At 45.0% G+C, this 12,230-nt stretch overlaps 1 protein-coding gene across 1 annotated transcript; it reads right to left on the bottom strand.

The window, feature by feature from the left end:
• Window positions 1–11,324: 11,324 nt before the first annotated feature.
• Window positions 11,325–11,876, bottom strand: LOC142841562 (histone H2A-Bbd type 2/3-like). The gene is made up of 2 exons (XM_075958504.1): window positions 11,837–11,876; window positions 11,325–11,662 (listed from the first exon to the last, which is right to left on the bottom strand). Exons 1-2 carry the CDS (start codon window positions 11,874–11,876, stop codon window positions 11,325–11,327), a joined length of 378 nt encoding a protein of 125 aa, XP_075814619.1.
• Window positions 11,877–12,230: the final 354 nt, after the last annotated feature.

Below are 12,230 nucleotides of genomic sequence, written 5' to 3'. Positions count from 1 at the left end.
GCTGTCACCCACATTCAGAGGGCCTAGTTCGGACCTTTACAGATTCCCTAGCTGTCAGCCCAGGGTCCATGAGCTCCCACTAGCTCAGTTTCTGTGGGTATCCCAATCATAGGTCTTGACCCCTCTGCTCATATTATTGCTTCTCCGTCTCTTGAACTGGACTTTGGAAGCTTGGTCCAGTGGTTAGCTATGGATCTCTGTATCTGCTTCCATCAGTCACTGAGTGAAGCTTCTATGATGACAATTTTAGTCCTAAAGAATTTGAGGCTGAAGATTTGGCTTAGTAGGTAGGAGCAGAAGAGCAGTGAGGTCTCATGCATGCAAAGCCTTGAGATTACAGCATCCACATTAAATAAAAAGCTTGGTGTTTGAGACAGGAGTGAGAGACCCTCCTTGTCTTAAAGGAGTAAGGCAGAGTGATAGAGCTGGATCCCCACAATATGTGCACACATATTATTAACTGTATTATTAACAATATTAGCTGGTTAATATCGTATTGATGAATGTTATCCTACCAGTATGATAATTTTCCTGCATAGTTCTTGTTGCCTGAAGTTTTATTCATTCTGGTAATGGTGGTTACCATTTTGGTGGCAGTTAGGGTAATACTTATGAATGTGAGTAGTCTACTCACACCTCAAAGGTTCTTTTTTTTGTGATGTGTGTGTGTGTGCATTTGTGTTAATACAATTGCATATGTGCACATGTGTGTTTGGAGGTCAGAGGACAACATGGGACTTCATTCTTTGTTGCAGGAGCTCCTTCCACTCCTTCAGCCAATAGCTGTTGAGATACCCGCCCATTGTGGCGTGGTCTCTCTCTCTTTAAAAAAGCAGACAACAGCCCTCTGCTCGATCAGGAAAGGAGCAGCTTGGAGCCACTTGGAGGCAATCGGAGAAGGAGCCAAAGCAGAGCTGGAAGCTAGAGAGTGACTGGAGGGCAGTTGCTGCTTTTTTAGAGAGAGAGGGAGGGAGGGAGGGAGGGAGGGAGGGAGGGAGGGAGGGAGGGAGGGAGGGAGGGAAGGACGGAGGGAGAGACCACGCCCCAATGGGCTGGTATCTCAGCATCTATTGGCTGAAGGAGCTCCCGCAGCAATTCTTTAAATGCCACCCACCAATTTATTTTTGAAACACCTGTCACTGGCTTGCTGCTTGCTAGTTGCCCACCAAAACAGATGGATCGCTCTGCTTCTGTCTCTACCGTGCTGAGATATATTACCATGCATGTTTCATTTTAATGGGGGTATTTCTGGGCGTCAAACACAAGTCCTCATGTTTGTAAGACAAGCAATTTTCTTAGTGAGCTATCTTTCCAGCCCCTCAAATGTATTTTAAAATACAGATTCCTGAGTCTCACCATAAGTTTCTGATTCATTGGGCTTGCCGTAGAGTCCTTCAGAGTTTGTGTTTCTATCAAGTTCCCTGGTGGTGATAAGTATCCAGCAGAAATCACACTTTTATTTTTTTTAATTTATTTATTTATTAAGGATTTCTGCCTCCTCTCCGCAACCGCTTCCCATTTCCCTCCCCCTCCCCCAATCAAATCCCCCTCCCTCATCTGCTCAAAGAGCAATCAGGGTTCCCTGTTCTGTGGGAAGTCCAAGGAACCCCCACCTCCAACCAGTTCTAGTAAGGTGAGCATCCAAACTGCCTAGGCTCCCACAAAGCCAGTACGTGCAGTAGGATCAAAAAACCCACTGCGATTGTTCTTGAGATCTCAGTATTCCTCATTGTCCTCTATGTTCAGCTAGTCCGGATTTATCCCATGCTTTTTCAGACCTAGGCCAGCTGGCCTTGGTGAGTTCCCGATAGAACATCCCCATTGTCTCAGTGTGTGGGTGCACCCCTCGTGGTCATGAGTTCCTTGCTTGTGCTCCCTCTCATTCTGCTCCTGATTTGGACCTTGAGATTTCAGTCTGGTGCTCCAATGTGGGTCTCTGTCTCTGTCTCTGTCTCCTTTCATCACCTGATGAAGGTTAATATTCAGAAGGATGCCTATATGTTTGTCTTTGGATTCACCTTCTTATTTAGCTTCTCTAGGATCGCGAAATATAAGCTCAATGTCCTTTATTTATGGCTAGAAACCAAATATGAGTGAGTACATCCCATGTTCCTCTTTTTCGGTCTGGCTTACCTCACTCAGGATAGTGTTTTCAATTTCATCCATTTGTATGCAAAATTCAAGAAGTCCTTGTTTTTTACTGCTGAGTAATAGTCTAATATGTATATATTCCATACTTTCTTCATCCATTCTTCCATTGAAGGGCATCTAGGTTGTTTCCAGGTTCTGGCTATTACAAACAATGCTGCTATGAACATCGTAGAGCATATACTTTTGTTGTATGATAGGGCATGTCTTGGGTATATTCCCAAGAGTGGTATTGCTGGGTCCAGGGGTAGGTTGATCCCGAATTTCCTGAGAAACCGCCACACTGCTTTCCAGAGTGGTTGCACAAGTTTGTATTCCCACCAGCAATGGATGAGTGTACCCTTTCTCCACAACCTCTCCAGCAAAGGCTATCATTGGTGTTTTTGATTTTAGCCATTCTGACAGGTGTAAGATGGTATCTTAAAGTTCTCTTGATTTGCATTTCCCTGATCGCTAAGGAAGTTGAGCATGATCTTAAGTGTCTTTTGTCCATTTGAACTTCTTCTGTTGAGAATTCTCTGTTCAGCCCAGTACCCCATTTTATAATTGGGTTGAATAGCCTTTTACAGTCTAGTTTCTTGAGTTCTTTATATATTTTGGAGATCAGACCTTTGTCAGTTGCAGGGTTGGTGAAGATCTTCTCCCAGTCAGTGGGTTGCCTTTTTGTCTTAGTGACAGTGTCCTTTGCTTTACAGAAGCTTCTCAGTCTCAGGAGGTCCCATTTATTCAATGAGGCCCTTAATGTCTGTGCTGTTGGGGTTATTCGTAGGAAGTGGTCTCCTGTGCTCACGTGTTGTAGGGTGCTTCCCACTTTCTCTTCTATCAGGTTCAGTGTGTTCAAACTGACATTGAGGTCTTTAATCCATTTGGACTTGAGTTTTGTGCATGGTGATAGATATGGATCTATTTTCATTCTTCTACAGATTGACATCCAGTTTTGCCAGCACAATTTGTTGAAGATGCTCTCTTTTTTCCATTGTATACTTTTAGCTCCTTTATCGAAAATCAGGTGTTCATAGGTTTGTGGGTTAAAGTCAGGGTCTTCTATTCGATTCCATTGGTCGACTTCTCTGTGTAGTAATAAGGGCGGCAGGGCTGTGTCCCCAAAACCCCAGCCGCCTGGCTCGGCTCGGCTAGCTTATGCCCCAAATAATTACACGGACACTGTATTCTTTTAAACACTGCTCTGGCCCATTTCTAATAATCTATGTAGCGCCCCTAGGTGCGCTTACCGGGAAGATTCTAGCCTAAGTCCATCCTGGGTCGGAGCTGGGGCATGGTGTGCGTCTTCCCTGGAGCAGGTAGCATGGCGTCTCTCCTGCGTCTGCTCCGGAGAGCGGAGCTGTGGAGTCTGACCTCACTTCCTCTTCCTCCCAGCCTTCCCTTCTGTTTACTCCACCCACCTAAGGGTGGGCCTATCAAATGGGCCTAGCAGTTTCTTTATTGCTTAAACAATGAAATCAACAGATTGATATATGACACTCCCACATCACTTCCCCTTTTTCTGTTTAAACAAAAAAAGGAAGGCTTTAACCTTAACATAGCAAAATTACATATAACAAAACAGTTATCAAGTAAAAGTTACATCAGTAACATTTATACATATAACAAAATTGACCTTAAATCTCTATCAATGCAAATTATTCATACCTATATCATTTCCCCCTTTAAATGTAAAAGAACATTTATAAACTATATTTGGGAACATGGGCGCAGTTTTTTCTCTCCAAACTGCTTCCTGCTGAATGGGGGCGTCGTTAATTAGGTCTTTCATGGTATAACCTGTGTGCCAGGGTCATCTCAGTTGGCAGTTGAGCAAAGCAATTTTCTGAAGATGTTCACAGCAACCCTTCAGGAGGACGTGGTCCATCATACCAAATCGGAATAGAAGAAATCCATAGAGTCTCATCCTCTGTGAAAACAAAAGACTCTCTCCAAAGCATCATATCCTTAGACCCAAATTCTGAAATCGTAATACCCTTATATCCATTCTGGTTTAGCTTGGCAGCCCATGTAATGAAATATCTCTCTGTACTTAGCTCCTTCACAGTCAAAAATTTTAAAGAAAACACAATAATACAAAGAATCCAGACTCTCTGTGAATTTTTCATCTTTACGCGGCTTATTTTTACTCTATCACTTTACTTTATTCTGTCTCTTTAAAGACTTTACCTTTTTTTTTTTAACCATTAACTTTATTCTCTATATTCCTTTTCTTCTCTCTCTCAAGCCTACGTACATTCATCCAACAGTGTGACTCGTTTAGTGGTCTGAATCTGTCCTATTGTGAATCTGCAATTTTTTACTATCCAGGAGCACTTTTGATTTACACCTTTAAATCACTAGGCGCTAAGCTGCAACATTTCTAGGTTAACTTTTTGCTTTTTGAGCGCATATCTTTGACCTGGAATAACCCTGTAGACCAGGCTGTCTTTGAACTCTCAGAGATCCGCCTGTCTCTGCCTCCCAGGCATTGGGATTAAAGGCGTGTGCTACTACACCTTGAACTCACAGAGATCTGTTTATCTCTGCCTTCTAAGCACTGGGATTAAAGGCGTGTGCTACCACACCTTGAAGTCACAGAAGTTTGCTTTAAGAATTTTAACTTTTAGTCTGCATATATTTTTAACACACTTTAAACCATTCAGAAATTTTCTGTCTTTGAATCTCTCTTTACTGTATATCTCTTTTTCTGACCACAAGAGCCTTTAATTTACCAAGCAATATCAGTAGGACTGAAGGCGTGGCTTTGCCAGCTAGATCCAGTCCATTCCTTAGCTTTCCAGCCTCATGGCTGAGGTACTGGCTGCAAGGTCCCTGCCAGCCAGCAAGCTACAACAGACAACACTCAAGTCCTCTCTCAGTAGCCGGCCCTCCTGCCTCAAACAGTCAGAGTTTGCCCTGGCAGGATGGCCCAGAAAGCCGGCATTTTTAAACGGCACAGCTTTTTTCCTGCTACGGCTGAAAACCGAAAAGCATGTGTTCAGCTTTTCATCAACACTGTTTAAGTGTTTTGTGGCAGGACCTCTTAATGAGCCGCAGGGTTTTGCAGCTGAAGCTGAGTCAGGAAGCCTCTTGGGGCTACCAGGTAGGAGCGGCACTCAGCACTTTAATTCTGAGACTGAGCGTGCAGCACAGAAATTCTTTTCATCCAAGTAACATCCAAATCTGACAGGCAGAGCACTGCGCAGTCTAAAAACACGTCTCTGTATGGCGGCAGGAATCCGCCATGCTCTTCCGCCTGCCTAAGCCTGATTCTGCCTTCTGCCCAGGAGCAGGCGGGAAGCTCTGAGTCATCGCACCTTCTCAGAGCACTCTCCTTCCGATCCCAAGCGGGAACACAAACATAAAGCCAGAGTTTGCACTGGCGGCACAGCCCCAGGAAGCCACGCTTTGAAATGACACAGCGTTTTTTCTGCTGCTGTTGCCGAATCAGGAAATCTCTCTACATCACGCCACCAACAAACAGCAAAAATCTGTGTTAAACTCTCTCTCCCTTATTTTTAAGCCTTCTCAGGTTTTTTAAGTGGGTTTAGTTAGCCACACGTCTGGGCGTCATTTGTAGTAATAAGGGCGGCAGGGCTGTGTCCCCAAAACCCCAGCCGCCTGGCTCGGCTCGGCTAGCTTATGCCCCAAATAATTACACGGACACTGTATTCTTTTAAACACTGCTCTGGCCCATTTCTAATAATCTATGTAGCGCCCCTAGGTGCGCTTACCGGGAAGATTCTAGCCTAAGTCCATCCTGGGTCGGAGCTGGGGCATGGTGTGCGTCTTCCCTGGAGCAGGTAGCATGGCGTCTCTCCTGCGTCTGCTCCGGAGAGCGGAGCTGTGGAGTCTGACCTCACTTCCTCTTCCTCCCAGCCTTCCCTTCTGTTTACTCCACCCACCTAAGGGTGGGCCTATCAAATGGGCCTAGCAGTTTCTTTATTGCTTAAACAATGAAATCAACAGATTGATATATGACACTCCCACATCATCTCTGTTTTTATGCCAATACCAAGCTGTTTTCAATACTGTAGCTCTGCAATAGAGTTTGAAGTCGGGGATGGTAATGCCTCCAGACAATCCTTTATTGTATAAGATTGTTTTGGCTATCCTGGGTTTTTTGTTTTTCCATATAAAGTTGATTATTGTCTTCTCCAGATCTGTGAAGAATTTTGATGGGACCTTGATGGGGATTGCATTGAATCTATAGATTGCTTTTGGTAGAATTGCCATTTTTACTAAGTTGATCCTCCCAATCCAAGAGCAAGGGAGGTCCTTCCATTTTCTGGTGTCTTCTTCAATTTCTTTCTTCAAAGACTTAAAGTTCTTGTCAAATAGATCTTTCACTTCCTTGGTTAGATTTACCCCAAGATATTTTATGCTATTTGTGGCTATCGTGAATGGTGATGCTTCTCTGATTTCCCTCTCTGCTTCCTTATCCTTAGTGTACAGAAAGGCAACTGATTTTTTTGAGTTGATCTTGTATCCTGCCATGTTACTAAAGGTGTTTATCAGCTGTAGGAGTTCTTTGGTAGAGTTTTTGGGGTCGCTTATTTATACTATCATATCACCTGCAAATAACGAAATCTTAACTTCTTCCTTTCCAATACGAATCTTCTTGATCCCCTTATGTTGTCTTATTGCTAGAACTTCAAGCACTATATTGAAGAGGTATGGAGAGAGTGGACATCCTTGTCGTGTTCCTGATTTTAGTGGGATGGCTTTGAGTTTTTCTCCGTTTAATTTAATGTTAGCTGTCGGCTTGCTGTAAATAGCTTTTATTATATTTACATATGACCCTTGTATCCCTAATCTCTCCCAGACCTTTATCATAAATGGATGTTAAATTTTATCAAGTGCTTTTTCAGCATCTAATGAAATGATCCTATGGTTTTTTTCTTTCAGTTTATTTATATGGTGGATTACATTGATAGATTTTCGTATGTTGAACCAGCCCTGCATCTCTGGGATGAAGCCTACTTGATCATAATGGATAATTTTTCTAATGTGTTCTTGGATTCGGTTTGCCAGTATTTTATTGAGAATTTTTGCGTTGATATCATGAGTGAGATAGGTCTGTAATTCTCTTTCTTGGTTGGGTCTTTGTGTGGTTTTGGTATCAGGGTAACTGTAGCTTCATAAAAGGAATTTGGCAATGACTCTTCTGTTTCTATATTGTGAAATACATTAAGGAGTATAGGTATTAGTTTTTCTTGGATGTTCTGGTAGAATTCTGCATTGAAACCATCTGGTCCTGGGCTTTTTTTGAAGGGAGATTTTTGATAACAATTTCTAATTCTTCGCGACTAACAGGTCTATTTAAATCATTCACCTGGTCTTGGTTTAGCTTTGGTATATGGTACTTATTTAAAAAAATGTACATTTCTTTTTTATTTTCCAGTTTTGTGGCATACAGGCTTTCGTAGTAAGATCTAATGATTCTCTGGATTTCCTCTGTGTTTGTGGTTATGTCCCCCTTTTCATTTCTGATCTTATTTGTTTGCGTGTTCTCTCTCTGTCGTTTAATTAGTTTGGAAAGGGGTTTGTCGATTATGTTGATTTTCTCCAAGAACCAACTTTTTGTTTCATTGATTCTTTGGACTGTTTTCTGTGTTTCTATTTTGTTGATTTCGCCCTCAGTTTTATTATTTCCAGTCTTCTACTTCTCCTGGGCGTGTCTGCTTCTTTTTCTTCTAGAGCTTTCAGGTGTGTTGTTAAGTCCCCAATGTATGCATTCTCCGTTTTCTTTAAGTGGGCACTTAGTGCTATGAACTTTCCTCTTAGCACTGCTTTCATCGTGTCCCATAGGTTTGAGTATGTTGTCTCTTTATTTTTATTAAATTCAAGGAAGACTTTACTTTCTTTCTTAATTTCTTCCTTGACCCAGGTGTGGTTCAGTAGTTGACTGTTCAGTTTCCATGAGCTTGTCGGCTTTCTGTGGGTAGCATTGTTGTTGCCTTCTAACTTTAATCCGTGGTGATCAGATAAGACACAGGTGGACACTGATATTTTTTTGTATCTGTGGAGGTTTTCTTTGTTTCCGAGCATGTGGTCAATTTTCGAGAAGGTTCCATGAGCTGCAGAGAAGAAGGTATATTCTTTCCTATTTGGGTGGAATGTTCTATATTTTGGAAGCAAATGGCATTTGATTTTACAATTGGCTTCTTTGGTTCTCTGTAAATTCCCCAAAATGAATGTTACCTTATGTATTTCAGGAAGAAATAAATAAGAGTGGGCTCCATTTTTCTGTACGTGTTTTTATTCATTCATGAGATCACAGAGCCAACTCCGTTGCAAATGGGCCTTTACAGGAAAACCAGCCCAACCTGCTCACTCAGACTTCTTGAGCACAACTCATGTTTTTTGTGTTCAGATGCCCTAAACTGTTAACACGATTCCAACGGCAGAGCTAGATCTTAAGGTGCTGGGATTGAGCTTGCAGTGGGACTATGACATTTCACAAAGACATCCAGACTCATTTCGAGCTGTATTCAACACTACCTGAAAGACATCTGCCATTACCTTTGGTCAAAAACATTTTATGAATCTGCATAAACATTTGAAGTTTCAATGTTTTAAATGGGTGTTTCTTTTGCAAGGAGGGAGCTGCTTGTTTGTCCCGGGTGCCCAGCTAGCTTAGCCCTGAAATAACCACACAGAAATTGTTTTAATTAAATTACTGCTTGACCCATTATTTCTAGCCTGGTATTGGCTAACTGTCACATCTTGATTTATCCCATTTCTATTAATCTGTATATTGCAACAAGGCAGTGGCTTACCGGCAAATTTCTATCCACTGTCCATCTCAGGCAGAGGATCCATGGCTTCTCCCTGACTCTGCCTCCTTTCTCCCAGCATTCAGTTCTGTTTTCTCTGCCTAACTAAGTATTGCCCCAATCAGGCCAAGCCAGTTTCTTGATTCATTAACAATGAAAGCAACATATAGATAAAAGGACCTGCAACACCATGTTTCCGGAAATAATTTCATAGTGATTCTATTATTACTATTCTCTTATTCTATTATCCAGCTTGACTGTGGACATGTACACACAATGCATCTAACTCTGAAAATTAAAGAGTTATCCTTTTTACCCCGTGCTGTTTTATGGAGCCGAAAAACCTGTTTTTAATTCATGTAAGTTGTCTCATAATTTATCTGTAATAATGTCCTTTATTCATATTCTTCGCAAGCTTACTATTAAAAAGAAAACCCATCTCAAAACAGTGATTGCCGTAGTTCTTCATACTCCTGTTTCCTTTGTCTGTTTTAACTATTCTATTATTTTGAATATTGTTAAACGGACACATACATTTGAAATCGGTATTTTTACAAATGAGTGCTCTTCACGGGGTTCTCACCACCTATGAAGATATCTGCATGCCACATGGACACCCCACCCTCAGGCTTCCACCTTTTACTATTTTCTACATTTGCTATCTTCCATGACACCATTCCCGATAGTCGTCTCTTCTAATTTGCAGTCCTTCCAACTTTTCCTTTTTCTCCACATATGGAAGGAAAGATGTAGTATTTGTGTTTCTATGCCTGGCTTTTATCTCTCTCTCTCAGTGCCTACAGTTGGACCCATTTTCTTATGCACGGAAGGATGTCATTCACTTTCTAACCTGGGAGAGGCTTCAAATACGGATGTATTTGTTGTCTTCACAAGTTGTCCACATACATCATGCATTTGTGCTTTTCCCTGTCTTCTCTAGCTGGATGATCCTATGTCGTTGTAAGTTTCCACTGTGGTATGGGAGAGCAAGACAGAGTATGGTGAGTGTGCAGGGAGCTGGACAGTTGGAGGAGGTGGTGTCAGTGCTTAGACTGAAGGGGACAGGCCGGAGCCACTCTAGGTTACTGCATCTGCTGAATTTGGGAGAAGTGGACGAGCACTACCAAGGGATAGGCCACTGCAGCTGTTTGAAGCCAGAAGTGGGAGGTGGCATTCTCGCCTTCAACATACATACAGAGAGGGTCCCTTCTCCAGTCACAGTCAGAGGGATGATGTTTCCGATTATGTCAGACCACCAGCCCTATATGCAAATGATAGCAAGTGGGATGAAACCAGCTGCCAACGACCCATACTGTAGGTGTGGCCGGAAGAGCCCCAGATCCAGAGGCAGGGCAAGCCAAGTGTCTGACCCATGTGCAAATAACAGTATGTGGGGTTGAGCAGAATCAGGGATATAGCCTCATGTACAAACCCTTGACCCAGGGCAGGCAAAGCCACAGATGTTGGGGCAGTACAGGCACTGGTGGGCTAGGTTACATATTCACATCCATTGCCAGGAGAACCTCCTGGTAGATCTTGCTGACCATCCAAAAATTAATAATAAATAATATTCCTAGCCTGGCGGTAGTGGCACACGCCTTTAATCCCAGCATTTGGGAGGCAGAGGCAGGTGGATCTCTGGGAGTTCGAGGCCAGCCTGGTCTACAAGAGCTAGTTCCAGGACAGGCACCAAAGCTACAGAGAAACCCTGCCCCGAAAAAACCAAAAGAAAAATTCCTCCATGAACCTAGTTGCCACGTGCCAGAGTTCTTGTCCACATCTGCTTCCTGAATCGAAAGTCCCCCTTTGGACGTGGGCTCCTCTGCCCTGTGGTTTCCTATGAGAAGGCCATCTTTCTGATGCAGTTATTCAGGCTGGTCCACACTGGTTCAGGGCCAATTTGTGTACCCCTCCCTACCCAGGTTCTCCTTGTCTCCCACCGGAGCAGCAGCTCTCCCACCATCCCTGCCTGCCTTCCGCACCTGCACCCCAAACACCACTGTGTCCTGCGACTCGGCCGAGTTTAACCCTCCTCCCCCCACCTTCCACTCCTGCCTCATGCCCAAAGAAAAACTAGGGTAACCAGGCTGTGGGTCCCTGTCAACCGCAGCCATCACTCCCAACCCCTGTGTTCCTTCAGCTAGGCCCACCTCACCTTCTGTCCCCACTGCCACCCTCACACCCACCTCCACCCCTATCCCAAGCCCAAAGGAAACTTCAGGGAAGCAAATGTATGCGATGCTCTGAGAAAAGCTTTAATGAGAACACAACAGAGGGGCGAGGCTTGTCAGCCAAACAGGGCTGGCGACGGGAAATGTTGGGCAGGATGAACTGATGCCCGATGGATAAACGGGGCGGAAAGTCCATCAGAAACCCAGAGCCAGGCAGCGAGCCAGGAGCAGGTAGGAGCCATCAGTGACGTCGACGACTGCTGCGACGACGACCAGGTTCCGGCAGAGGCACATGAGAGATGGTGGTGAACTGGAACAGTTCGCTGAGGGGCGCGTTGTTGTAGACAGTGAAGTCCAGCAGCTCCGGGGTGATGAACATCTCGGCACCTCGGCGTTGGGCCTCGTTGACTGCCAGCTCCAGCACTCTGCGGACCAAGAACTCCAGGACGGCGGTCAGCCAGATGGGCGCTGTTTCGCTCAGTCGCGAGGTATGGCCGGCCTCCCGAAGAAGGTGTTCCACCAGACTGACAGACAGTGTCAGCCCGGCTCTGGAGGAGCGTGCGCGGTGGCGAGTCGACCCTCGATGTCGAGAGGACCCCTGTCGAGCGGACCCCTGACGAGACGACCCCTGTTGAGACGACTCCTGAGGAGAAGACTCGTGAGCAGACGACCCCTGAGGAGATGACCCCTGACGAGACGACCCCCGAGGAGACGACTCCTGACCAGACGACCCCTGAGGAGACGACCGCTGACCAGACGACCCTTGGCGGCTGCTCTGCCTGGTCCGGGGCATGGTGGCCTCGAGGTGTGCCCTCAGGGGCTGGCTCGGCTCTACCTGGCTGCTCCCTGCTGGCCTGCTGGGCTCTGGGCCTCCACCCTGATCCCAATGGCCGCCTGTGTCCTAGCGGCCCCTCAGGGTCGGACTGTCGGTGGGTCGTCGCAGCCCACCCTGTCACACTTCCGCTCTCACTGATGACGTGTCACGTGCCGGACGACTCCCAGCCAGCCCTCGCTAGGGCGCTAGGGCGCTGTTCCCACCTTGACACCCCGGGGGGGGGCGTGCTTCTAGGAAAGACAAAGATGTCTGTGGTGCTATGGAGAAAAGTCCTTCACAGTCTTGGCTTCTAAGGTGCTGTCACCACGCCTA

The sequence above is a fragment of the Microtus pennsylvanicus genome, chromosome X (assembly GCF_037038515.1).
Source record: "Microtus pennsylvanicus isolate mMicPen1 chromosome X, mMicPen1.hap1, whole genome shotgun sequence".
Lineage (NCBI taxonomy): Eukaryota > Metazoa > Chordata > Mammalia > Rodentia > Cricetidae > Microtus > Microtus pennsylvanicus.
Note: the sequence above shows the minus strand (reverse complement) of the source record. Positions and strands in the feature narration are given on the sequence as shown.

Bases quoted from the DNA above. Each gene is read 5' to 3' on its own strand.
- LOC142841562 (XM_075958504.1), bottom strand. From the start codon at position 11,876: ATGCCCCGGACCAGGCAGAGCAGCCGCCAAGGGTCGTCTG. The intron at 11,663-11,836 runs GTCAGCGGTCGT...CTCGACATCGAG, and splicing joins CAGCCGCCAAGGGTCGTCTG to GGTCGACTCGCCACCGCGCA.